A 27,344-nucleotide genomic window follows, 5' to 3' on the forward strand; every position below is an offset into this window, starting at 1 on the left:
TCCACATCATGTGCAACCACAAGAATGAGATCCTAATTACAAAAGTTATACTCCATATATGTATCATATTTCAAAATACACTCTTCTATCATGTATAGCTAAAAAGAGCAAATAAAAGAAAAGAAAAAAAGTTAACAAAAACCCATCGTTGACACAATCTATGTTAAGGAGATTTCCTGTGTTTCCTTTTAGCATTTTTGTTTTAAATTTCAGATCTTTAAATCTTTACTCTGTATTGAGTTTTTTTCTTGTAGGTGGTTTAAGAGAAGAGTTGAAATTCATCCAGCGTTCCCAGCATTCTGTATCGAAGAGGCTATCCTTTCCCCATTGTGTGTCCTTGGTGCCTATGTGAACTATGGGTTGCCTGAGAATGGGCCCATATTTGGGCTATTTGTTCTGTTTGATTGGCTGATACATTTTCATGTTAACATCATACTGTGTTGGTAGCTGAAGCTTTGTAACACATGGTCATACATCAATTAAGGCTGGAGACAAATTCTGAGAAAGGCAATAGGCAATTAATTCACAGAGTGTACTTACATAATGTCAGAGTACAGAATTTTCTCCTACTTGGCTTAAAGCATTTCCAGGTATTTTATTATTTTTCACGATATTTTAACTGTGATTTTTAAAAAGCTTTTTCTTCAGGTAGTTTATTGTTAGTATACAGAAACACTACTAATTTTGGTATATTGATTTTTCATTCTACACCTTTACTGAATTATTTTATTGATTCTAATGATGTTAGCTGTGGGCTTGTCATATATCGCTTTTATTATATTGAGATACATTTTTATGTCTTCTTTATTGATTTTTATCATAAAAAGACACTGAATTTGTCCAATACTTTTTCTACCTTGAGATGATAATATGAATTTCATTCTGTTATGTTTTTGTTACTGTGACATATGAGTTCTGATATTTTTCATATATTGAAACATCTGTGCAGTCCAGAAGTCAATGAATTCAGTTTTTATTAATTTGTTGAGTACTTTAACATTTTGCTCATATCAACTTGTAATTTTCTTTTCTTATAATGTTATTTTCTGTCTTTAGCATCGAGGTAATGATGGCCTCATAAAATAAATTTCAGAGTGATCCCTCCTCTTCAATGTTTTGAAAGGATTTAAGAAAAATTGCCATTAATTTTTCTGTAAATAATTAATTCTTCAATTTGAGAAGAATTGGCATTAATTTTTCTTTAAAGTATCTGGTATAATTCACCAGTGAAGCTATGTGGTGCTTGGCCTTTTTATGTTAGCAGGTTTGTAATTCAATGTCCTTACTTGATTTTGCCTATCCATATTTTCTATTTTTTATGATTTAGTCCTTATAAGTTATATGGTAATAGAAAATTATATATTTTTCTAAGTTACCCAGTTTGTTGGCATATAATTGCTCCTGGTAGCCATTTATTATCTTTTGTATTTCTGTATTAATTTATTTATTTGAGTCTAGATAAATTTTTGTTGATTTTGCTTGTCTTTAAAGAAAAAACAACCCTTAGATTCTTTGATCTTCTCTTTGTTTTTGGAAACTCCAATTCATTTATTTCTGCTCAGATAATTATTTAGGATTCTTTATCAGGCAATTTGTCGATCTCCCTTTCTTTGGAGTTTTTTTTTTTTTTAAACTGGGAAATCCTTGTGTTCTTTTGGTGGTGATACGCTTACTTGGTTTTTCATGTTTTGTTGACTTGAGTTTATGTCTGCACCACTGGTGGACCAGTCACCTCTTGTAGATGTTATGGGCTGATGGGAAAGGCATCTCTTAGGGGGATTGCTAGAGTGCTTGCTAGGAGGGGTATGGCAGTTCTGACTCTGATGAGGGTGGAATGGCACCATCTTGGAGTAGTTGTATTGGCTTAGGTGGGCTTTGGTGAAGACTGCAGAGATTCTTAACTGTCAAAGCTGTATCAGTAGCTCCAGTCGTGGATCACCACAACAGCGGTTCCTTCTTTGTGGGTGGGAGTGAGGTGGTGCAATACTGTCTCCTTTTCTGGGGTCACTGTGTTAGGGATGGGTTTTGGCTACCTTGGTCACAAAGGACAGTGTTCTCTGTACAGTAGATTACTGGGGACCACTGTGGACTGATACTGATTGGCTTTTACCCTTCCACTCTGCTCCTAGCCATCTCCAGACATTTCAGGTATCCCGACTTCCCAATGGTCCTTTTCTGTATGGTTATTCCCTATAGTTCTGGCTTCCCTGTGCCTTGCTCCTGGTTCTTTAATGGTCCTTTGAGCCCTCCTAAGGCTATTGTCATTCAAGTGAACCATTGTTTACTTGTTGTTTTTATTGGGGGAGGAAGGTTTTTATCTGATACTCTGCCATCTTGCTGATGGTGTGCTATTTGTGTTTCATTTTGTTTGGTCAGAATGAGTAACTGAAAAAAGGATCTACCTATGAAGTCATACTGGCTTCTTTCAGATTCTACTGTGTCTTCATCTATTTTTCCTGCTGCTATTACAGAATAACTCAGATGGGATAATTTATAAAGAAAAGGAATTTTTAATTACAGTTCTGGAGACTGGAAAGTTGAAGATTGAAGGTACACATCTGATGAGACCCTTCCTGCTGTGTCAGTATGGTGGAAGAATCCCTTGTTGAGAAACCATGTATGCCAGACCAAAGATGAAGAGGTGGCCACCTTTAGAACATCATTTTATAATCATAATAACATTAATCCCTTCACCGGGGCAGAGCCCTCATGACCTAATTACTTGTGAAAGGTCTTACTTTTAAACACTGTTACAACATGAGTTTGGGGAGGGACATTTAACCACAGTATGCTGACCTTCTTGAAACTCAGGTCCTTTTATTTAAATATATTTATTTGTTCTAATTAGTTATACATGACAATAGAATGCATTTTGACACATCATAATAAATGGAGTATAACTTATCATTAGTCTGGTTGTACAGAATTTTTTTAGACAGATCATGTAAACATATATGCACATAGGGTAATAATGTCCAGTTCTATTTACCATTCATTTCTACCCCCATAACCCCTACTCTCCCTTCTTCACTCCCCTCTATCTAGTCCAAAATACCTCTATTCTTCCCCCATGCCTCCTTATTGTGAATTAACATCCAGTTATCAGAGAAACATTTGGCCTTTGGTTCTTTGGGATTGACTTATTTCACTTAGCATAATATTCTCCAGTTCTACCTATTTACCTGCAAATGCCATAATTTCATTCTAAGGTTGAATAATATCCACTGCGTATATACCACAGTTCCCTTATCCATTCATCGGTTGAAGGGCATCTGGGTTGGTTCCACAGTCTAGCTATTGTGAATTGAGTTGCCATAAACATTGATGTGGCTGTGTCACTGTATTATGCTGATTTTAAGTCCTTTAGGTTTGCTGTGCAATATCCTTGGTCTCTAAATGCTCTGTACCCAGACACACCTTGGCCTCCCCAAAATGTGGGTTCCTTTAATTCTCTTGTTCCTCTACTATGTTCACTGAGCAACCTCTCTGACTGAGCTTCTGGCAGGGTTGTAGCAGCTGCTGTGCTGTGCTGTACTAATCCAACCTCCTGTCTCCCTGGTTTGCTTTGAATGTCCAGTTTTAGGTTCCAGTACCTCCCTGGTTTTTTTTTTTTTTTTGTTCGCCCACCTTGTGGAGAAGCTGCCTGTCTGCTTTCTTGGTTTCATGCCACAGAGCAACCAGGCACGTGACCGCCTCTATTCCGCCAACTTGGATCTCTGGAAACTCAGGTCCTTTACTCCACACTTTTCATTTTGTTTGTGTTGATCTTTCTCATGTCACACTTTTGGTCATTATTAGACTTTGTTGGAATAACTTTCCTGAGAACCTGTTCAGACCAATCACTATAAAGTTGATTTCTTCTTTTCTCTTTCATTCTCTGTGTAGCTATATGCCTATTTTATATATAGTCTACATTCACTGATGTATTTCTTAGGGTGTTTATTTGTCTATTGTCTTTTGTATTAGGATGTAAACACCCTGATGAATTGACATTTTTTCCTCAATGGTTCTAACATTTAAGGTGAATTAAGGGAAGGATTAATTCCTGAAACCCACTTGCCTTATGCAGTGATGGACTCTGTATTCCTATCTTGTCATATTTATGTCAAACTGCATTCCTAGAGGTCATGCTGTGGCTTGAATTGTGCATTTTCAAAGGGAATTACTTCAAGTAATATAAACATACCCAGGATCTTTCACAGAAGCAGAGCTAGATCCCTATAGATGCTGTAGTCACCTGATCCCTAGTTAGGTGAGACAAAGTGTTTTGTAACCCTCACAGGGTATTTGTTCCCTGAGAGCTCTGTAACTATATAATTACCTTGAGGTTCTTATTCTTCAACCTTTCAAATATTGATCTAACTCCATTTATCTTCATATAAAAGAGAGAAGCCCAAGAACCAGAGGCACTTTGACCATCCATTTATTTCTCTAATTGTTAATAGTCATCTAGTAGCAGCAATGACCTTTCCCACAATTGATATATTATTAAGAACTTACAACAATGTCCAGGGGGAAAAACACCAGTAACAATAATGTTGATTGATATCATGATTGTCATTCCTTACCGAGTAAAAGGCATTATACAGATTCTCTTATTTTCTTAACACAGTGATAATCTTCAGGCTGACTGTTATTGGAGCTTTTGTAAATTAAGACATGAAAGTCAAAATGAGTTAAGTGACTACCCAAGAAGAAAACGCATCAGATTCTGGACTCCAACTTATGCTGGTTGATTCCAAGGCGAAAGCATCTTTTTTTTTTTTCTTTTTTCTTTTTTTTCAATTTCTCCCTACGTCTAGAGAATTTTAAACTTTTTAGCTCAAACCCTAAAGACTTTCCAAATAAAGATGTTTTCCTTCTTTCAAGGACTGAATTTCTGTCTTGAGACCTGATCGCACACAAAGGTACTGGACTCGTGTTGTGTTGCTTGCTGAGGAAGGTAAGCCTGTAGGTCAGACCACTGTCTGCACAGAGCTGCAGGGGCTGAAGCAACCAGGGAAAGACATCAAAGCAGACCACTCGCCTTTGGCTTATTCAGAGTTTTGGCTTGAATATTGTGAGATTTTAAAATGTTTCATATATCCAAAAGTCATATATATAAACACTAATATTAGAGAGTGCTTATTTATTTCAGTTTTCTTTTTCAGAGAATATAATAAACATTATCTTGACTGATTTCAGGGCTGTTGAGAGGATCAAATAGGATATCAATAAGAAATATTATTGAAATTGGGAAGGTCATACCCACATTTTAAAGAGAGACAGAAGGAACAAAGATTAATAAGTGAGCGATAAATCAGGTTTAGAAGTCAGTTATAAAATGCACTGAAAGAGATAATTATAAATTTACACAAGACCAAACTAATTATAAGAATGAAGGGACCTGATTTTAAGTTCTAATTATGCCACTTGACTTATCTAAGTATTAGTGACACAATTTATTAACTATTTCATGGGCTGATTGATGGATAAAGTGTAAACGAGATCAGTCATCATCAAGTAGTTCTGAGCAAATGAGTAAAACTGCTCCTTACTTGGGAATGGAAAATGGAAAGAGTATACTGATATTCATCAGTTAGATATCTGTCTCAGTTCACTAAGCATCTTGAGGTCCAGAAATGTGTTCTGCACATCAGCATAGGCCTGGAAGTTAGCACAAACTCTTGAACACCAAAGGGAATTAGTGCCTGTAAAGAGAATGAAGAAATTAACAGCAACCAGCCCTTTATATGATCTGTTGTTTGACATTACTGAAGAGCTAACTTCCTTCTTAACTGCAATGATATTTTTGAGGGGTTGGAGATGGTTTTAAAGATTTGCAGCTTCTGATCTTCTAAGACAAATGAAAGTCTTAGTAGGTTATTTTCACAAAGTCACCCAAATTAGCAGGCATATTTGATTCCTATGGTTATGGTTTCCAATTATTCTTACTGACTTTCAGTGATATAGTTAATGACTCAATCAGTCAATTAAATGAGTTACTTTCTTGTGTCCAGTTCAGGTGAAGTGCAGAGTTTAAAATAATATTCCTGGTAGATCTTATTTAAAAGCTTATAATAACATTTCTGATAAATATTTATTTGAAATAATATTCTCTCGATAAAGAGCTAAGACTTGGACTCAAAGTGATGTGACTTCAAATCTCATCCCTTCTATTTTCTGCCTTCAGAATGTAACTAAACATCAGTAAGTTTCAGTTTTCGTATCTGTGAATTGGAATAATATTTCATCTGATTTGTGAGAAATTAGCTGTGGTTAAGTGTCACAGTGTCTAGTTTGGTTGTGGGAATGTCATAAATTCTCAATAAATTATATCTATAATAGCTAACATCATAATTGATTATAATTTCTACATATGGAAAATAATCAATTAAGGTAAAATTAAATTTTAGAGTAACAAAATAATACATTCTATTAGTTATATTGGCACACTGGTGTATGAAGAGGAAGGTTTGGGGAAGACCTCATGGAAGCTCTGAAGCTTGTTTTTCTTTGAAAAAATGCAGGAGATTTGAACATGGAGAAGAGAGCCTTTTGTCAGAAAGATTCAATTTTTGAGTTTGTCCTGAGAGCTGACTACATGGCATTCGATTCATAAGAAGGGTTCCTGTGTGTGGAACAAAAAATAATAAAAGATCAACAAGTGCCTCAGAGAATCTTTGTAGTTCTTCTTTCCCTTTCAGTAGACTAAAATAAGCTTGATGTTTTTTTTCCCACAAAGGTATTGAAGTAAAATGTAAGATTTTATATGTGGAGAAAAAATTTGGTAAAAAAAATTTGAAAGGATTCCTTGTACATCCCCCGCCCCCCCAATTTGAGAAATCTTTATCTGAGGTATTGATTCAAATGAGTAGTTTTCTAAGGAATTAAGAGGGTTCCTTGCCTGGTGTGGTGGCACACGCCTGTAATCCCAGTGACTTGGGAGGCTGAGGCAGGAGGATCAGGAGTTCAAAGCCAGCCCCAACAACTTACGAAGGCCCTAAGCAACTCAGCAAGACCCTGTCTTTAAATAAAATATAAAAAGGTCTGGAATGTGGCTCAGTGGTTAAGTGCCAAGGTTCCAAAAAAAAAAAAAAAAAAAGGTACCTTAATCACCCTACTCTGAATAAGTTCCTTCAAATCAGGGAGAACTGGATGCAGAAGCTAAAGTTGTACTAATGTAATAAAAGTTAAAAATGTTTATTTTCTAGGTGTCTTTAATTCTTGTACATTAATTTCTACTATTTCTGTTTGTGTTGGAACATGCATACCATCTTATACCATGAAATCATTTTAAGCTAATGATATGTTTTATTTAAGAATCTTTCACTATCAAATAACGAAAAGTCAGTATAAGTAAAATTAATTCAACTTGACATTAGTTTTACTAAGTGCTATGGTCTGATTATTCTCATCCCCCCACCAACACCATTCCTGTGCTGAAATCCTAAGCTCCGAATGGATGGAGGCTCAGAGAGGTGGGTCCTCATGGCTGGACCCAGTGTGTTTATAGAAGAGACCCCAGAGAGATAGTGTGCCTCTTCCACTAAGTGAGGACACAGTAAGAAAGTGCCATCTCTGATCAGGAAATAGGTCCACAGCAGACATGAGTCTGCCAGGTCCTTCGTCTTAGAAGTCCCAGAATTCAGAACAGGGAAAAACAAATTTCTATGGCTTACAATCTATCAAGTATGGCATTTTTAGTATCACCCAGAAAGGGCTAAGAAACTAGGCTATTGTAGTATAAAGGATAAGTTTTATTTGTTTTACAAAGTTAGAGGATATTCTAACGTGTTCCTTTAGTAGTAAATCCGATGATTGTAGGAAAGTCTTTTCTTTTTGGCATCTTAGTTCAGTCATTCATGAAACTAGAAAAGGGCAATATTTTATCCCCAAAATCCTTTTATGCAGGACACTGTATGATCTACTATTAATGTAGAGCTGGACTCCAGTCTCAGGGCATGCTTTAGATCAGGACTCCTGGAAACCTGTTATTGCAATACTGAAATCAGGCACAGAGGACATGCTGATTGAGCTTCCTTTGTCATTCTGATTGTCCTTTCTTACTGCTCCAGGGCAGCTACAGGACTCCCAATGGAGAACAATACAGAGGTGACCGAGTTCACCCTTGTGGGGCTAACAGATGACCCAGAACTGCAGATCCCACTCTTCACAATCTTTCTTCTCGTCTACCTCGGCACCCTGCTTGGGAACCTGGGAATGCTTGCACTGATCCTGCTGGACTCCCATCTCCACACTCCCATGTACTTTTTGCTCAGTAACCTGTCCCTGGTGGACTTTGGTTATTCTTCAGCTGTCACTCCCAAGGTGATGGTGGGTCTCCTCACAGGAGACAAAACCATGTCCCTCAATGCTTGTGTCACCCAGTTCTTCTTCTTTGTTGGCTTTATCACTACAGAAAGCTTCCTGTTGGCCTCCATGGCTTACGACCGCTGGGCAGCAGTGTGCCGGCCCCTGCATTACCCCTCCACCATGACCACAACTGCCTGTGCTGGTCTGACCCTGGGCTCCTACATCTGTGGTTTTGTCAATGCCTCCATCCATACTGGGAACCTTTTCAGACTCTCTTTCTGCAGGTCCAATGTGGTCGACCACTTCTTCTGTGATGCCCCTCCTCTTCTGGCTCTCTCGTGCTCAGACAGCTATGTCAGTGAGATGGTTATTTTCTTTGTGGTGGGTTTCAATGTCTTCTTTTCAATTCTGGTCATCTCGATCTCCTACCTGTTTATATTTTTGACCATCCTGAGGATGCGCTCATCTGAAGGACGCCAGAAGGCCTTTTCCACCTGTGCCTCCCACTTCACTGCAGTCTCCATCTTCTATGGGACAGGCATCTTCATGTACTTACAGCCCAGCTCCAGCCACTCCATGGGCAGTGACAAAATCGCATCTGTGTTCTATACCATGATCATCCCCATGCTGAACCCACTGGTCTACAGCCTGAGGAACAAGGAGGTCAAGAGTGCCTTCAAGAAAGCTGTGGGGAAAGCAAAATCTTCTACGGGATTCATATTTTAACTTTGTGGGATGCACGTATCTCAGATTATTCTTTGTGTCTTTCCAACATTGGACTTCCTCTGTGATAGTTTGTATTGACTGTTTTTCAAACCTGTGTGTTTTCCATAGTTTTCTTTTTATTTAACTCACATTTTTTTTTTTTTTTTTTTTTTTTTTTTTTTTTTTTTAAATCTGGGCATTGTAAAGTGTAGCATATTCTGGAAATCATGTCGTCCTTTTCTGGTAGGGTGTGTAGTTGTTGGTGGTGCTCTTGGTTTGTTTAGTAATTTTTCTGAATTACTTATGTTAATTCTGTCTTCCTTTAGTGTGCCCACTGAAGTCTACTCAGCTGGCTTAGTGAATGTTATGGACTGGATATGGCATGTCCTCCAAAGTCTCATGTGTTGAAAATGTTGTCCCCAATGTAGCAATGTTCAGAGGTGGCACTATTTGGAAGTGAATAGATCATGAGGGTTCTGACCTCATAAATGGATTAATTATTTCATGGAGTCATAATTTGAATGGACTATTGGGAGGTGTACAGTGTAGTAGATGTAGTAGGTGGGACCTAATCAAAGGGAATAGGTCCTTGGGAGTGTGCTCTGGGGACTGTATCTTGCCCTCAGCTTGCACACTCTCTCTCTCTCTCTCTCTCTCTCTCTCTCTCTCTCTCTCTCTCTCTCTCTCTCTTCTCTCTCTCTCCATGTTTCCTGGCTATTATGAACTAAGTAGCTTTCCTCTGCTACTCTCTTCTGTCATGTTATTTTACTTCACCTCAGATCCAAAGCGATAGAGCTGGCTGACCATGGACTGAAGTCTCTGAAACGTTGAGCCAACATAAACCTTTTGTTCTTTAAGATTTATGTCAGGTATTTTGGTCACAGTGATGAAAAGCTGACTAACATAGATGTCAACTAACAATAATATATGCTTTCTTAAATGCTTTAAGGCATTAATTCTCTCATTCTTTTCTATATATGTTGGAGCATGTCCTCATTGATCTGGAAGTTCAAATTCTTATTCTTTATTTCCTATTGAGCCTAGCTTCAAGGTGGGTCAAAAACTAAATATTAAGCCCCTCTCAGTCCTTTTTCTGGGAATGCATAAAGCCTTGAACATGTTCATGATTTTCATGACATATAGGAACTTTCCAAGGACTTCCATTGAATTTAAAATTTCTTTAGAAATTTTCTTTTATATTTTTTATCAGATTGTTATTTGTTCCAGATGATATTTACATCTTCAGGAAATTGCAATATTCAATAATTGCCACTCAAAGAATAAGGCTCTTAATGAGTGAACTGAGTCGAGTGAAATAAAGACACACTATAATTGGGACTTTTTTACCATATTTTTTGTGGTGCTTTATATTTATACATAGCAGTGGAATTTGTTGCTACATATTCAGACATTCGAATGGTATAGCAATATAATTTAGTCAGTATCATTCCCCCGTGTTTCCCCTTTCCTTCCATCCCTTCCTTCCCTTGGTCCCTTTTCACTACTCTATTGATCTCTCTTCTGTTTTCTTGAGAGCCTTTCCACACCATTCGTTCCTTATTCCTCTCCAGCTTCCATATTTGAGAGAAAACATAAAACTCTTGACTTTCTGAATGAGTGGGGGTAATTTTTTTTGAGAATTGTTAGACAGATGAAATAGTGACATTTCTTTGGGGCATTTTAGGAAGCCCCTAACACATTTTTCTCAAATTAGTGCCTATTAGGCTGATTTTTTTTTTTTCCAGCTACCATGGTTCCAATGCTGATAGCTTTCAAGGATCCCATGGAGCTGGAGAATAGGGCAAGTTAAGCTACACAGGGTAAGATGGTGTCTGACTAAAGTCCTACAACATTTATCTCACCACAGAAATATCAACTTTAACAGCGATTCACCATGACATTACCTTATTAAGTACTAAGGAAATCAGATGAGAGACCACAATACTTGGTTTTAGAATAATAATACCAAGAAAAGACGCACTGAAAGGTGGCAGGAAGAAAAAAGTCCCCTGTGTTCACCCTCTTTCAACTCCAAGCAAAGCAGCCTAGAAGAGATTACCTGCTTGGAGGAGGGAGAGAAAATCAAGTTCAGGCCTTAGGTTTGAAATTAGTACCAGGACCTGCACAGTGAAGCACAGTACCAGGCAAAGCCCCGTGGCCCCTCCCCTCGGTGGACTATGCCTCTGGACCCGCTTTAGCCAGACCACCAAAGGATTGCCTGCATGATGCATCCCCCAATCTCATCATAGCATAGAGCAAGGCTTCATTTTCTGGGGGTGTTACAGAGTCATAGACAAAAGACTTTACCTTTAAACTGCCAAACCAGTATGAAAACACAATGCTGGGTGAATCCCGATGGTCCCTGTGCCCAGGTCGGTGGCACTGATTGGAGCCTGGGACCCACCTTGGTACAGATGGAGACCAGGGCTCTAGTCAGACAGACTTTTATGCGGGCTGTCACCCCTCATAGCTAGTTGTAGCAGTTTTGGGTCATGACTACATGACAGCAGCATGGCCAGTCATAGAAAGACGGGCTTGATCTAGCCCTTGTGCTGCACTGGTCTTGGTGCATCTTGAGTTTCAGATGTGAACTAGCATTGCGGTTGTTATAGTTTGAATCTGGGATTGCCGGAAGCCACCTCTGAACCACGTGTGTAAACCGAGTGATGTTCAAGCCATTAAACAGGGAAGCTTGATCTTAGTAACTCCCCGTCGGAATCCATGGCTTGGAGAATGCCCTATTCAAGTGTCACCCTGTCTTAGCTCACTGCTCAAGTTCAAACACAGCCTCCCCTAGATGGGTGTAACCTGCCAAACACCAATCAACCTCTTTACTATAAGACCCTGCCACACCGAGAAACAAGCAGACTGAAACAAAACTCTCAACGCAACCTTATTCCTGCCTTTGATGTGCTCCCCCTTAAATAAAGAATCGGGGCCTTTTTCATGATTCAGTTCCAGTTCCTGTCAGGACTGGAAGACCCACGAGGTGCTCTGCTTTTTAAATCTAACCTTTGGCTTTGTTTCTAATCTTTTACTGATTATTTTAGAATTTTCATTTTCTCAGGCAGCTCACACCTTCTGAGCAGGAATCTGCTCTGTCAGGGCGCCTGCACTCTGTCATGTGGGATGTCCCCCAAAGGCTCATGTGTTTAAAGCTTGATCCCAAAAGCAGCAAAATTCAGAGGTGGGTCTTTTGGGTCATGAGGGTTCTGAACTCATCAATGGTTTAATCCATTTGATGAATTAATAACTCATCAAACGGTTAAATGGTGGCAAATTGTAGGTAGGTGGGCATGGTTGCAGAAAGTAGGTTACTTGGAGCCTGACTTTGGGCGTATTTTGTCCCTGTTCCCACTTTCCCCACCACAATCTGACCAGCTGAGCAGCTTTCCTCAGCCACTTCTGCCATGATGTTCTGCTTCACCTCAGGTCCAAGGTATTGGAAATAGCAAACCATAGTACAAAGCTCATAAAACCATGAGCTAAAATTAATCTTTCCTCCTGGAAGTTGTTTTTCTCAGGTATTTATCACAGTGACAATAAGCTACTAGACAAAATTGGCACTGAGAAATGGGGTCATTGCTGTGACTAGCCTGGCCACATGGTTTGGAACTAATTTACAGAAGAAATTGAGGAAAATTTGAAGAAGAGAATGAAGAATCCTTAGAATGTTGCAAGTGGAGTTCCATGGATAATTCTGGTGTGAGTTCAGATGGTCAAAATACTGGTAGGAATGTGAACAGTAAAGTCTGCTTATGAAGTTTCATATGGGAGTGAGTACTCTGCTGGGAAATGGACTAGAGGCCACATATATCACATTTTGGCAAATAATTTTTTGACATTTTGTCAATATTCTGAGACTTTGTGTTGGGTCAAATTAAAGATGATGGACTAATTAATGTGGCAGAGAAAATTTCAAGGCAGCACAACATTCAGGAGTGGCATGGGTATTGCTGGTAGCCTTCATACAGGTTTACTGATAATCTTGACAAACTTGCAGTTTGGTGAGAAAAACATGTAAAATTGGGACCAAGTAAGATATTACTGAAGAAGCTAGAGCCATTAAAGAAACCAAGAACTTTGCACAGAAACAATAGGAAAGATAATGCCTTGAGGGCATCTCAGGAATCAAGACCCCATTTGACTCAAGGGTATAAAAGTAAAAATTTGTTTGAGAGACTTTGCTTTTTTTATTATTTTTATTTAGCTTTTAATTTTTTACAGACTGCATTTTGATTCATTGTACACAAATGGGGTACATATTTTTGTTTCTATGGTTCTGCATGATGTAAATTCATACTTTTTGTGTAATCATACATGTACATAGGTAATGATGTCTGTCTCATTCCACCATCTTTCATATCCCCCTCCCTCTCATTTTCTTCTACATATTCTGAAGTTCTCCCATTATTCTCTCATTCCCCACCCCCATCCCCATTATATATCATCTTCCACTTACCAGGGAAAACATTCAGCCTTTGGTTTTTTGGGCTTGGCTTATTTTACTTAGCATGATGTTCTCCAATTCCATCCATCTATTTGCAAATGCCATAATATTATTCTTCTTTATGACTGAATAGTATTCCATTGTGTATATATACCAGAGTTTCTTTATCCATTCATCTGTTGAAGGGCATCTAGGTTGGTTCCACAATCTAGCTATTGTGAACTGAGCTGCTATAAACTTTGATGTGACTGTGTTACTGTAGTTTGCTGATTTTAGGTCCTTTGGGTATAAACCGAGGAGTGGGATAACTGGGTCAAAAGGTGGATCCATTCCAAGTTTTCTGAGGATTCTCCATACTGCTTTCCAGAGTGGCAGCACCAATTTGCAACTCCACCAGCAATGTAAAAGTGTGCCTTTTTCCCCACATCCATGCCAACATCTATTATTGTTTGTGTTCTTGATAAAAGCCATTCTAATTGGAGTAAGATGAAATCTTACAGTTGTTTTAATTTGCGTTTCTCTAATTACTAGAGATGTTGAACACTTTTTCATATATTTATTAATTGCCTGTGTGTCTTCTTCTGTAAAGTGTCTGTCCAGTTCCTTGTTCCTTTTATTGATAGGGTTCTTTGTATTTTTGTTGTAAAGTTTTCATAGGAATTAGACCAGAGACCCTGCACCTAATAGAAGACAAAGTAGGCCCGAATCTTCATCATGTTGGCTTAGGATCAGACTTCCTCAACAAGACTCCCAAAACACAAGAAATCAAAGCAAGAATCAATAAATGGGATGGACTCAAACTAAAAAGCTTTTTCTCAGCAAAGGATACAATCAAGAATGTGAAGAGAGAGCCTACAGAGTGGGAGAAAGTCTTTTCCACATGCACTTCAGATAACGCACTTATCTCCAAAATTTATAAAGAAATTACAAAACTTTACACCAAAAATACAAAGAACCCAAATCAATAAATGGGCCAAGTCTGGAAAGATTTTGCTTTGAGAAGAGACCCCAGGGTGGTCTGCTTCCATAGGGGTGCCTAGGAAGTTGTTTCTTTAGGATCCATCTCACCATGCTCAGTCATTCAGGTGCTCAGAAGCCACTGAAGCTGTGATCCACTGAAGGGGAGTCAACAACCGCTTCTGCCAGGGGTAGACCTTGGCTTCATCCATGTTGTGAAGGCCAGAAGAATGCAAGAGTCACCGGGTCATGAAAGGTTCCAGTGAGATTTCAAGGAAGACCTGGAAGACTGGACAATGTGTCCCAGGTTCAGAATTCTTGAGGATAGATACTGAAAGGGTGGTGTAGGAAGCTATGAGATTGCAGCTGAAGCTGCAATAGAGACCCTTAGGAATTTTGAGATGCCAGGAAGGTGGAATGTCTGCCAAGAAAAGCTGTAGGCAGTGAGCAGAGTCAGTCCAACAGAGAAGCTGGCTATAGGGGGGAGGGTCTCCAGCCCTTTTGTGCCCACATCCTGCTACCACGTATCCCTGGTGCCAGACATGGAACTATAGGACTTAATGTTTACTTTGTTAAGTTTTTGTCTTATTTTGGACCCATCCTGTCTTTCTATGCCCCTGTTCCTCCCTTTTGGAAAGGGAATGTTTACCCTGTACTATTGTATGTTGGAAGTATGCATCTTGTTTTTTGATTTTTACAGGGTCTCATAGTTAAGATTTTGCCTTGAGTTTTAGAGGAGACTTTGGGCTTAGGCTTTTGAGAAATGCTAGAGCTTCTAAGACTATGGAATTCTTGGAGATAGACTGGATGTATTTCGCATTGTGAGATGGGTATGAGTGTTTGGTGTCCAAGGGCAGAATACTGTTATTTCAATCTGAAATGTTCTCCAAAGATTCATGTTTTGAAAGCTAGGTCTTCAATGCAGCAATATGCAAAAGTGAAACTTTTGGGCAATGATTGGATCATAAGGGCTCTAATTTCACAGTGGTTTGATCCATTTGAAGAATTAATTATTTGAATGTCTTATTGGGAAGTGATGAAAACGCTAGACAGATGGAGCATGTTTGGAGATAGTAGGTCACAGGGGGCATGCCCTTGAGGATTATATCTTTTCCCTCCTATTTCTCACTGTGCTTCCTGTTGCTATGAACTGAGCTTTCCTCTGACATTCCCTTCCACCATGATGTCTGCCCAAAGCAATAGAGACCGCCAAACATTGACCATAACCTCTGAAATTATGAGCCAAAATAAATCTTTCCTCCTTAAAGTTTTTTCTCATCTATTTGTCACAGCAATGAAAAGCTGACACAATGTGGCCATTGGTCTGCCCACCCCATTCTTCCCAACCTACAGTACAATGTGAAGAAAGTAATTACTTTGGTGAAGAAGAAAGATATAAGAACTAAATCATTATAAAGGAGACTGGGACTTCTTTCTTCATGGCAAGGCCCAGGGCCAGGCACAATCTGACCTCGTCAGAACCCAGGATGGCGACTGTGGCCAAGGTGTCTGACTTACCTTGGCCTAGGGTGAAGGATAGAGATAAATTACCCTTTTAGGTGTTCCTATAGTTCATTCTGAACAACATAAGAACTGTGGATTTGCTATAAACTTGGATTTGGGCCACCTTCTATTACTGAAACAGTGACAATGCACCAACTATAGATTCTTGGTAAAATTGAACTTAGGGCACCATCTAGTGCTGAAGAAGAGGAAGTGACTACAGGCTCAGAAAATAAGCAGTGTGTATAGGATTTCAGGAAGCATAATAACAAAGCCAGCCTGGAACAGGTTGCACAGTCTGGAACAGATGTTGAACATCAACAAGAATTAAGAACTTTCAGGGAGTCATGAATTCATCTAATAAATAAAATAAGGTGATAGGAAATTGTCCTATAGTAACCAACATGTGAAACTGTGTACAGAAAATTCAAAATAGTTGTTTTAAAAAAACTTAGCAAGCTATAAGATTACTGAGAAATGACTCAGTACTCTGTAATTTAACTGAGAGACTGAAGTAATTAGAAAAAAATCAAACAAATCCTTGAGCTGAAAAGTATACTAAATCAAATGAAAACACAATAGAAGTCATCAGTAACCAATTACATCAAATGAAAAAGGATTAGTGACTCTAGAAGGGAGAAAAAAAATAAAAGGAACTACAATAAAAATATAAAACAAGTAGTAAAATGTTAAATAGGAAGACATTGATTTTTGATAATTACCTTAAATGTAAATAAATCAAATTCCCCAAATAAAATATATACAGTGGCTTAATGGATAAAAATCAAAACCTAACTATATGCTATTTATGAAAAACTCATCATCTCTAAGGACAAGCATAGAATGAAAGTGAATTGATGGAAAAAGACACCCACACAAATGGAATCCAAAAGAAAGCAGGAGTAGTCATACTTATTTCAGATAAAATAGACTTTAAATCAAAAGAAGTAAAGAGAGAAGGAAGATCATTATGTGATGATAAATGAATTAATTTAACAAGGAGAAATAATAATTATAAATATCTACTAGTCAAATATCAGAATATATAAAACAAAATTTTATAGACCTAAAGGAAGATCAAGAAAACAGTGAAACAAATATTAGGAGACTTTAACACTTTACTTTTAGCAATGGACAGATCATCCAGACATAAAATTAAAGAAAGAGCAGAATCCAACTACACCCTAGACCAAATGGATTGAATAGATATCCACTGAATATTCCATCCCAAACACCAGAATATGCATTCTTCTCAACAGCACCTGGAACATCCTCTAGAATATACCACACAGTACCTCACAAACAAGTCTTAATAAGCTTTTAAAAAGTGAAATTATATTATGTCCTTTCCAACCACAATGCAATAAAGACAGAAATTAGTAACAAGAAACTTTGGGAACTATACAAATACTCCTGAACAATCAATGGATCAAGAAGAAACTTAAAAACTTCTTGATAGAAATGCAGATGGAAAGACAACCTCCCTAAACCTATGGGATACAATAAAAACTGTAAGAGGGAAGTGTATAGCTCTGAAAGATGTCAAATGAACCATCATTGCAGCTCAAGGAACTAGAAGAGAAAGAAAAAAAATCAAAGTTAAAATTAATAGAAGAAAAGAAATAATAAAGATTAGACCAGAAATAAAATACAGACTTAAAAAATACCTGTGATCAACAAATGAAGGGTTTTTGAAAAGATAAACAAAATGGGTAAACCCTTATACCTAGTAGATAGGTAGATATATAGATATAGATAGATAGATAGATATGCAAAGAAAATCAGAGATGAAAAAGGAGTCAACATAACTGACACCAGAGAAATACAAAGGATCATTGGAGCTTACTATGAACAACTATATGCAAAAATTGATAACCTAGAATAAATGTACACACTCCTGGACACATAGACCTTACCCTGACTGAATAATGAAGAAATAGAAAAACTACACATACCAACAAGTAGCAAGATTGAATCAGTAATAAAAGGCTTTTTATCAAAGAAATGCCTGGGACCAAATGACTTCACTGAGACATTCCAATAAATATTTAAAGAAGAATGAATATCTGGTCTAAATTATTTCTAAAAATTGAAAGGGGAGAATTCTTCCAAAGTCATACCAGTGTTACCTTGATGCCAGACACAACAACAACCAGGAAGCTAACAAGACAATATCCTTAATGAACAAATGTAAAAATGTTCAATGAAATATCAACAAACCAAATCCAATAGCACATTAAAAATGATAAAATGGGATTCATCACAGAGGTGCAGGAATGACCTGGCATCAAGTGTGATTTGTGAAGAAGACAGAAACGATCTTCTCAGTAGGTGCTGAAAAGCATTTGACAAAATTTGGCCTTAAAATTCCCAAATCTGAGGAAAGATAGGGATATATTTATAGATTCAGATTGCAAAGGGGAAAGTCAGGTTTTGTTACTGTTTGAAGATTATATGATCCTATATTTATAAAATCTTAAAATTCCAAAAACCTATTAGAAATAAAAATGAATTCAGCAAAGTTGCAGAATATAAAATCAACATACAAAATGAGTAGCAGTGCTATACCCCTGAGAGCAAATTGTCTGAAAAAGAAATCAAGAAAGCAAAATGGATTGACCTTAGACAAGAGAGTGGACACTGTGAAACTAGTAGAAGAAGACATGGAGGGAGAAGCTCCAAGATAATTCGTTTGACAATGTTTTTTTTTTTTTAAATTTAATTATTTATTTATTTTTATTTTTCACAGACTGCATTTTGATTCATTGTACACAAATGGGGTACATCATTTCATTTCTATGGTTGTGCATGATGCAAATTCATACCATTCATGTAATCATACATGTACACAGGGTAGTGATGTCTGTCTCATTCCACCATTTTTCATACTCCCCTCCCTCTCATTTCCTTCTATATAATCTAAAGTTCCTCCATTTTTCTCTCACTCCCCCCAACCCCCACTCCCATTATATATCATTCTCCACAAACCAACCTAGCCCTTCAACAGATGAATGAATAAAGAAACTGTGACAATGAATTTTTTTTTTTTTTTTTTTGTGGTGCTAGGGATCGAACCCAGGGCCCTGTGCTTGCGAGGCAAGCACTCTACCAACTGAGCTATCTCCCCAGCCCCGACAATGATATTTTTGATATAGATATTTTGTTCCATAGGCAAGGAAAGCAAAAATGGACAAATGAGATTCCATGAAGTTAAAAAACTCTGTACAGAGTCAAGGAGACAGTCAACAGAGTGAAAGAGAGAAAACGATTGTAAAGTGTACATCTGATAAGGATTTAATATCCCAAATGTGGAAACTCAACTCAAAAGTAAAAAATAACCCAGTGAAAAAATAGGCAAAGGACCTAACCAGGTATTTCTCAAAAGAAGACCAAGAAATGGCCAAAAAATATATTAAAAGATGCACAACAACACTAATTATCAGGGGGATGCCAATTAAAACATCAAATATATATATATATATCATCTGACACCAGGGAGAATGTCTGTTGTCAAAAAGTCAAAGGTAACAAAATTGGCAAAGATGTAGGGAAAAGTAAGCCCTTGCAGCTTGTTGGTTAAGCCCTTGCAGCTTGTTGGTAGGAGTGGAAGTTAGTACAACAATTACTGGAAATGTTATGAAGGCTCCTCATAAAATATAAAACAGAACTAACATGATCCAGCATTCCTGCTATGAGGCAAATATTCAAGGATATAACCTTGGTATGTCAAAGGGATAGGTGCATTCTCACAATCATTGCAGAATTATTATATAGCCAAGATGAGGAATCCACTTTTATGTCCTTTAACAGATGAACCAATGAAGACATTGTGGTAGTGCAAATAATGGAATACTTTTCTGTCATAAAAAAGAAAATCCTGTTATTTGGGACAACACAGATGAACCTGGAAGACATCACATGAACTGAAATAAGTCATACACAGAAAGATAAATACTGAATGATCTGACTTATATGTGGAACGCAAAAAATTTGAACTCATAGAAGTAGCGAGTAACATTTAACACAGGACAGAAAGTTCTATGGCTACCACTGAGTGCTAAGTGAGGGCTAGGAAAATCTTGTTCGAGGACAAAAAATTTCAGTTAGACAGAAGGAATAAATTGGAGAGATCTATTGTTCTTCATGGTGACTATAATTAATAGTAATTCATTATATAGTTGAAAATTTCTAAGAAAATAGATGTTAAGTAATGTCACCAGAATAAATGTAAGAATGTGAGATAATGCATGTTAGTTTGATTTACCTTTCCACAATGTACACACATTTCAAAATGTGATATTTTACCACAGATATGCACAATTTTTATTTGTAAATTGAAAATTAATAATTTAACAGGAACAAAAACAAACAGAATCTCAGGGACCTACGATATACTATCGAGAATCAACATGTGTATGAGAGTTCACGAAGGGAAAAAAAAGTAGAAAGATGTGGATATACATATAGATTCAAAACTTTTGACATAGTAATATTCAAATATTAACAAATTTACAAACTTGAAACATGTATATATAACATTAATATCATCATAATTCTTGGTGATTAATATTTAAACATTAGTTGTTGGAGTGAATTAAAATATGACCATATCACCCTTTCCTTCTGCCTGTATTATTACATCTTTTCTCTATTAAAAATGTCAGATAAACATATTATTTTTCAATAATGATTCTTTAATATGGAAGTTTAGGAAACAAATATCTATATGAAGGCATTTATTGCCATTTAAACAAGAACAAACAGGGAAGCAAAAATGAAACTATATTTGAAATCTTTGGAAGTATTTTAATGAAAGCTCATGCTCAGTTTTTATGAAAACACACTATAAATTGAATTTATGATTATTATAAAAATTCAAAATGTTTCCTAAAATGGTTAGCTTAGAACATAAAAACTCTGCTGTTCTACAACACTGTGTGATCACAATAGTTCCCAAAAACTATTACATATTTTATAAACATCTGGAAGAGAGGAGCTCAAAGCTGCAAACATAAGAAATGATGAGAAGAAAACACTAAATACCCTGATCTGATCAGTGTGCATTGTATGTATGCATGTGTTGAAATACATGTTTCCTATGAATAGATAGCATTAATACATACTAATCAAAAATTAATCTAAACAATGTTCCCAGTATGAATGGAGGCATGAAAATACCTCCATATAATCTATACCTCCATATTGTTTTATTTAATACCAATAAATAAAATTTACAGTGTATTTGATGATATATATATATACTGTTTCTACTAGATAAATCAAATTATTTATATTTCTCAGAGTGTGTTCTCAGAAACCAAAACAATTATTTTAGACTGTACCATTAAAAACAAGACTTGCCCTATGTATGTCTTGAACAAATTTCTCCATCTGTAGTTGTGGGCTTCCTGGTTTTCTCATGAAAGACACATGTGTGCCCAGTGCTTATGTGAACTGTATGTGTACATGTGGAAGTTCGGATAAGCAAGTTTATTGAAAAGATTTTAAATAGGAATTTCATGGTGATGTGGGATTCTTTCTAATCTGTTATTTCAGGGCTTGTATTCTTAAAATAAATTAGCAATAGGCTGGATAAGCAAATATTTCCCATACTATGAGCTGGATGACACTGTCTTATTACAGATGCTACATAACTAAATTAGGAATCCCGTAGAAGATTTTGCTTTCCCCACAGCTTTCTTGAAGGCACTCTTGACCTCCTTGTTCCTCAGGCTGTAGACCAGTGGGTTCAGCATGGGGATGACCATGGTATAGAACACAGATGCGATTTTGTCACTGCCCATGGAGTGACTGGAGCTGGGCTGTAAGTACATGAAAATAACTGTCCCATAGAAGATGGAGACAGCAGTGAGGTGGGAGGCACAGGTGGAAAAGGCCTTCTGGCGTCCTTCAGATGAGCGCATCCTCAGGATGGCCAAAAATATAAACAGGTAGGAGATCAAGATGACCACGACAGAGAAGAGGGCATTGAAACCCACCACAAAGAAAATAACCATCTCACTGACATAGCTGTCTGAGTACGAGAGAGCCAGGAGAGGAGGGGCATCACAGAAGAAGTGGTCGACCACATTGGACCTGCAGAAAGAGAGTCTGAAAAGGTTCCCAGTATGGATGGAAGCATTGACAAAACCACAGATGTAGGAGCCCAGGGTCAGACCAGCACAGGCAGTTGTGGTCATGGTGGAGGGGTAATGCAGGGGCCGGCACACTGCTGCCCAGCGGTCGTGAGCCATGGAGGCCAACAGGAAGCTTTCTGTAGTGATAAAGCCAACAAAGAAGAAGAACTGGGTGACACAAGCATTGAGGGACATGGTTTTGTCTCCTGTGAGGAGACCCACCATCACCTTGGGAGTGACAGCTGAAGAATAACCAAAGTCCACCAGGGACAGGTTACTGAGCAAAAAGTACATGGGAGTGTGGAGACGGGAGTCCAGCAGGATCAGTGCAAGCATTCCCAGGTTCCCAAGCAGGGTGCCGAGGTAGACGAGAAGAAAGATTGTGAAGAGTGGGATCTGCAGTTCTGGGTCATCTGTTAGCCCCACAAGGGTGAACTCGGTCACCTCTGTATTGTTCTCCATTGGGAGTCCTGTAGCTGCCCTGGAGCAGTAAGAAAGGACAATCAGAATGACAAAGGAAGCTCAATCAGCGTGTCCTCTGTGCCTGATTTCAGTATCGCAATAACTGGTTTCCAGGAGTCCTGATCTAAAGCATGCCCTGAGACTGGAGTCCAGCTCTACATTAATAGTAGATCATATAGGAAATCAGAGACCTTCCTAAGATCATCAGATTATTGGAACTTGTTGAATTCCTTATTCAAACTTCATAAAAACAGATTTTTCACTGAAGAATTGTCTTCAACTTACTGCCCCAGCCTATTCAGACTGCTTTAACATAACACCATAGATAGGGTAGCCAGCTTCTATTTGTTTTGCTGGTTCTTTGTTTTTTTATTTTTTTATTTTTTTTTATTTTTTGTAGTTCTGAGAATCAAACCTGGGCCTCATCCATGCTAGGTGAGTCCTCTACCATTCTGGTACCTTTTCTCTTTGTCCTGCAATGGTGGAAGAGAATAGCTAGCTCTCTGGGGTCTCTTTTTCTGAGGGCTCTAATCCTAATCACAAGAGTTCTTCTCTCAGTACCTCATCTAAGCATATGGCATTGTGGGTTAGCATTTCAACATACAAATTTTGGCATTTAGTGATATTAATTTGGCACTTTGTAAAATTAATGTGAAATTGAATTAATTTTACTCTGACTTACTTTTTTTTTTTTTTTTTTTTTGTCTTTTTATTATTTCCAGGAGAGCATTTTATGGGAGTGAAACATCCTTTGCCTAGAGCAGTCTCATGGTATAGTATGGGACACAGGATATGTGATTTATGTAAAAGGAATAATGACATCTATAGAATAATAGTTATTAACTTCACTCCTTTAAGCAGTTTTTAACCTTCATGTGTGGATGTTCTTGATCTTGAGCCGTAAACATAGCTCTAGATCAGGGACATTTGTATTCAAGTTAAGCTCTCTGTCACACAGCACTGATGAACTTGTGTAGTGGCTACCATTACTAGACCATCAGTTCTCCTACCATTTCCTTATCAAATCATGTTTTTAATGCAAACTGGAACTATAGATATTAGATATTTCAGTTCAGTCCAGGGGCTTGGTGCATCTGTGATTTGAGAGGTGGTAATATAAGATGGAGCTTCCAGGTAAAGGCAAAATCATCAGGACATCTGCTTCCTCACATCTACCCTCCTGTTCATCACATCGTCTCCTCCTGTCTTTCACACAAGATTCCTCTCTTTGCGAGTGACCATCCCAGTTTTGCCAAGTTTAAGAATTCTTTTATCTTCTGAGGTATCCTGGGCATAAATTAACATGCTTAGGCCTGTTTCTCCATCATGAAATGGGCATGATAATATTGGCACATAAGCATTCAATAAAGACTTTATTTTTCCCCATGGGATTTAAAGTACAGGTTAGTTTTCCTTTTGTATTATCACCCTTTCATTCTCAGAACCTGAGAAATCTTGGATTAAGACATAATAGGTATGAAAAATACAAATTTTGATATATTATCATGGATGTCATGAACTACATAAGAAATTTTTTGAAGCCTACGTAAAAGCCCATTATGGAATCTCCATTTATTTTTCTAAATCAGGAATCTTTACAAACATATGTCTAAAATTTTTGTCCTCTGTAAAATTTTTACTTAAATGTTTGGACTTAAAAAACCCTTTAAGAGATTAGCCTACACTATAATAATTAGATATTTAATCCAATTGTGCATTTTTATCCAATAAGTCTTTCTTATTTACTGCCCCACATATTGGAAATAAAAGGATAAACAAATTTCTATGAAAACTGATTTTTGAAAATGGAGGCAAATGTGAAATAAAACAAATGGGAAAATACATAGTATGTATAGAAATGTTTTAAAAAGCTGAGTGAGGGATAGGCAAGATTAGAGACAAGAGAGTATAATTTAAAATATGAAGGTCTGGGAAACCTCATGATAAAAAGCAAACTTTCAAGCAGCACCTGGAGGTAGCAGGGGCACAAGTCTTGCATATATCTGGGGAAGGGAGATCCAGGCAGAGGCAACAGCAGGCGCATGGTGCAGGTGTTTGAATGACAGGATTACTACAGGGACAGCGAGAAAATCAACATGGTTGCCGTGGGAAGAAAGTTTACATTAGAGAAGTACAGCAGGGGGAGCTGTGAGGACCTCATAAAACTGAGTTTTTAAGCTTTTATTCTGTGACTGCACAGCATAATAGAATTTGGACAAAAAGGGTGACATAATCTGATTTCTCTTTAGAAGGTGTCACTCTGGTAAATCTGTTGATAACTGAGCTTAGCAAGACAAGGATGAAGCATGTGAAGCAAATTAGACTCATTGTAATATTTTAGGTAAGGGGTGATGGGGGCTAGGACCAACACAGTAGTGAAAGAAATAATGAGAAAGTATCCAATTTGGGATATATTTCAGAAGTAGAGTTGACTGTATTTCCTGATGTATTGAATACCAGCATAAGAGAAATAGAGGGGTCGATGCTGACTGCAATTTTTGCATTACTGTGGAATGACGTAGAAGCTGATGTTTGTTAAAATGGTAATAGATTATCCCATTGAGTTTGAAATTCCTTTTGGCCATCCAAGAAGCATTGTATGAACAGTTGGATAAACAAGTCTGAAACTCAGGGGAAGAATGAATTAGACTATAATAATTTGAGCTATATTGTCAAGTTCATATGGTTCATACCTATGTAATACAAAAGTATATAACATAACACACATGCATGCATATCATATGTATATCATATTAAATCTGCAAGATTAAATGAGGCCACCAAAAAAGAGGTCAGACAAAAATCGGCATATTTTAATGTTAAAGTGTCAAAAAGATTTGGGGATCCAGCGGAAAGGGTGATGTGAGAGAGAAAATAGCTACCACTAGAGATGACTTCAAGGAGACTAGTGTCTCCAGGACACAAATGGGTGTCAGTATGAGAAAGTGGGTAGAGGGGACTTACAGAGAGGGGTTATGTGGATGCTGGGTCATGCTGATGACTGGAGGGCACAGTGGAAGAGTTTCAGGAGTTGAGAAGAAAGGGAAGCTGAGGTCACACAGGGGACACACAGAGATATGTGAGCATTATCCTGTATGGGGCAGAGGACCAATAAGAGACTCCTCAGCTCCGTGATGAATGACATAGTGGTGAGTAGAATAATACTGGGATGAGATCTATGTATCCGAAGGTGAGGGTACAGTTGAAAATACCATGAGACAGAGGGTTGCGCTAGAAGCATAGAGAGCTTGAGGCAAAATTCACCCCTGCCATCAGGAGCATGCGGGCCTTATCCAGGGCAGGGTGACACCTTGATTCCTTAAAAGAACTACCAATTTGCATCAATACTACAGATACTGATTTCTCAAATTCCAGAAAACAAAGTAAAACAAAACATGATCTGAATCATGCCAAAACTTTTTACCAACTTTTTTCCCCACAGGTCAAATCTTGGGTTTGAATTCAATGTCCTCCTGGAAGAAAAAGAAAATTAAAATTTGTGTTATTCAACTGAAAATAAATTAAGAATTGAAGTTTCTTTGAGGTACTTGTTGATCTCTTATTATTTTTTATTCACAGATGGTAAAGTTCTTATGGATCGAACCACTCAGGACAAGCTGAAAAATTTGTTTTTCCCAAAAAAATGTTCTCTTTTTCTAACATAAGTTTCATGTGTTCTCAAAGACTGAACACAAGTTCCAAATCTTCCTGATATCTTCCCTGATGTCTTGCTCTTCAGATACCACAATGCCAGTATAATCAGTGGAATTATCACTTTGTTGGTCTAAAATTGTCTTCCTTTTAATTCATAAGTTTGTGGAAATGGAAGTTGTGATTAACTGTGAATTAGTCTGTTGCAGATAGGACATATTGAGCACTTGCTATGTTCTTATGACCAAATTAGAGGCTGTATTACTTTACCTCTCATAACCTTCACAAATCATGTGAGATATTATTTCTAATTCATTGATGCTGAAACTGAAATTGATGGACATTTAGCTACATGCTAAGGGCGGAAGAAAGGAGCAGAGGTGAGATTTGAAACCAAGTCTCTCTGATCTAAATAGTTAGCTCTTTATAATGAAGGAATATTCTTTAATTTTTTTTTTTTACTTTTAATCTAAACTTGGCATAAGATATATCTTTTTCAGTTGATTGATTAGATGATTGATTAAATCTGTCGTGGAAGTTAATGTGAATCATTGAAAAGATGAACTTGGTGTTAAAATACACTTACCAGTTTGGGTGATTTTGTTCAAAGAACTCATCTTTCAGGATCTCAGTTGAATGACAAGAACTGATGCATTCACAAATGTTTACGATCCAACCCCCAGAGCTCCTCAAAGTCTTTGAATAGTTAAGGGCGGACAGGGGTCTTTAGAAGCAATCAATAAGCGGCATCAAGTGCCAGCTGCATTCCGTCCCTCCCTCTCTTCACTCTCACTAAGTCTCCGTGACGAACTGGATCTTTTGCTAATTTTTGGGTCTCATTGATGCACATGATGCTTTTCCTGACCTCAAGGTGCTTCACAGACTGCAACATACGAACAGTCAAGATTACTTGTTCCTCTCATTCTCCATTCCTGAGAGAGCACTGCTTTCTCATGTGCTCACAACTCTGTGGTGAGGGTGGATCTATTTACCCTGCAGTACCTCATGTGACAATTAATCAACATCAGATAAACATCCAACATCAGATAGGTCTTTAGTGGCAGAATTAGAATACATGTTTAGATCTCATTATCATAACTAGCGTGTCTTATGTAATTTTATAGCTCTCTATTTAATTTCCCATTTTGTAACTGGCGCCTAAGCTTGATTTTTCTCTCATTTAT

The 27,344-nt window shown here is 37.6% G+C and overlaps 3 protein-coding genes across 3 annotated transcripts in view; 2 read left to right on the forward strand and 1 right to left on the reverse strand.

Moving 5' to 3' along the window:
- The first annotated feature begins 4,503 nt into the window (after positions 1-4,503).
- The window catches only part of LOC306638915 (olfactory receptor 5B2-like), a 50,750-nt gene continuing 27,909 nt past the window's right edge, over positions 4,504-27,344 (forward strand). The window contains exons 1-2 of the mRNA XM_079102370.1: positions 4,504-4,743; positions 4,870-4,907. The gene's annotated coding sequence lies outside the window, so the exon portion shown is untranslated. The remainder of the gene's footprint in view (positions 4,744-4,869; positions 4,908-27,344) is intronic.
- On the forward strand, positions 7,860-9,021 carry LOC306638945 (olfactory receptor 5B12-like; the record flags this gene model as incomplete). The annotated part of the gene is made up of 1 exon (XM_079102397.1): positions 7,860-9,021. Exon 1 carries the CDS (start codon positions 8,077-8,079, stop codon positions 9,019-9,021), a length of 945 nt encoding a protein of 314 aa, XP_078958523.1. The 5' UTR covers positions 7,860-8,076.
- On the reverse strand, positions 21,565-22,509 carry LOC306638391 (olfactory receptor 5B12-like; the record flags this gene model as incomplete). Its single annotated transcript, XM_079101695.1, has 1 exon — positions 21,565-22,509. The coding sequence occupies one exon, from the start codon at positions 22,507-22,509 to the stop codon at positions 21,565-21,567; it is 945 nt and encodes a 314-aa protein (XP_078957821.1).

The sequence above is a fragment of the Sciurus vulgaris genome (assembly GCF_902686455.1).
Source record: "Sciurus vulgaris genome assembly, chromosome: 11".
Classification (NCBI taxonomy): Eukaryota; Metazoa; Chordata; class Mammalia; order Rodentia; family Sciuridae; genus Sciurus; species Sciurus vulgaris.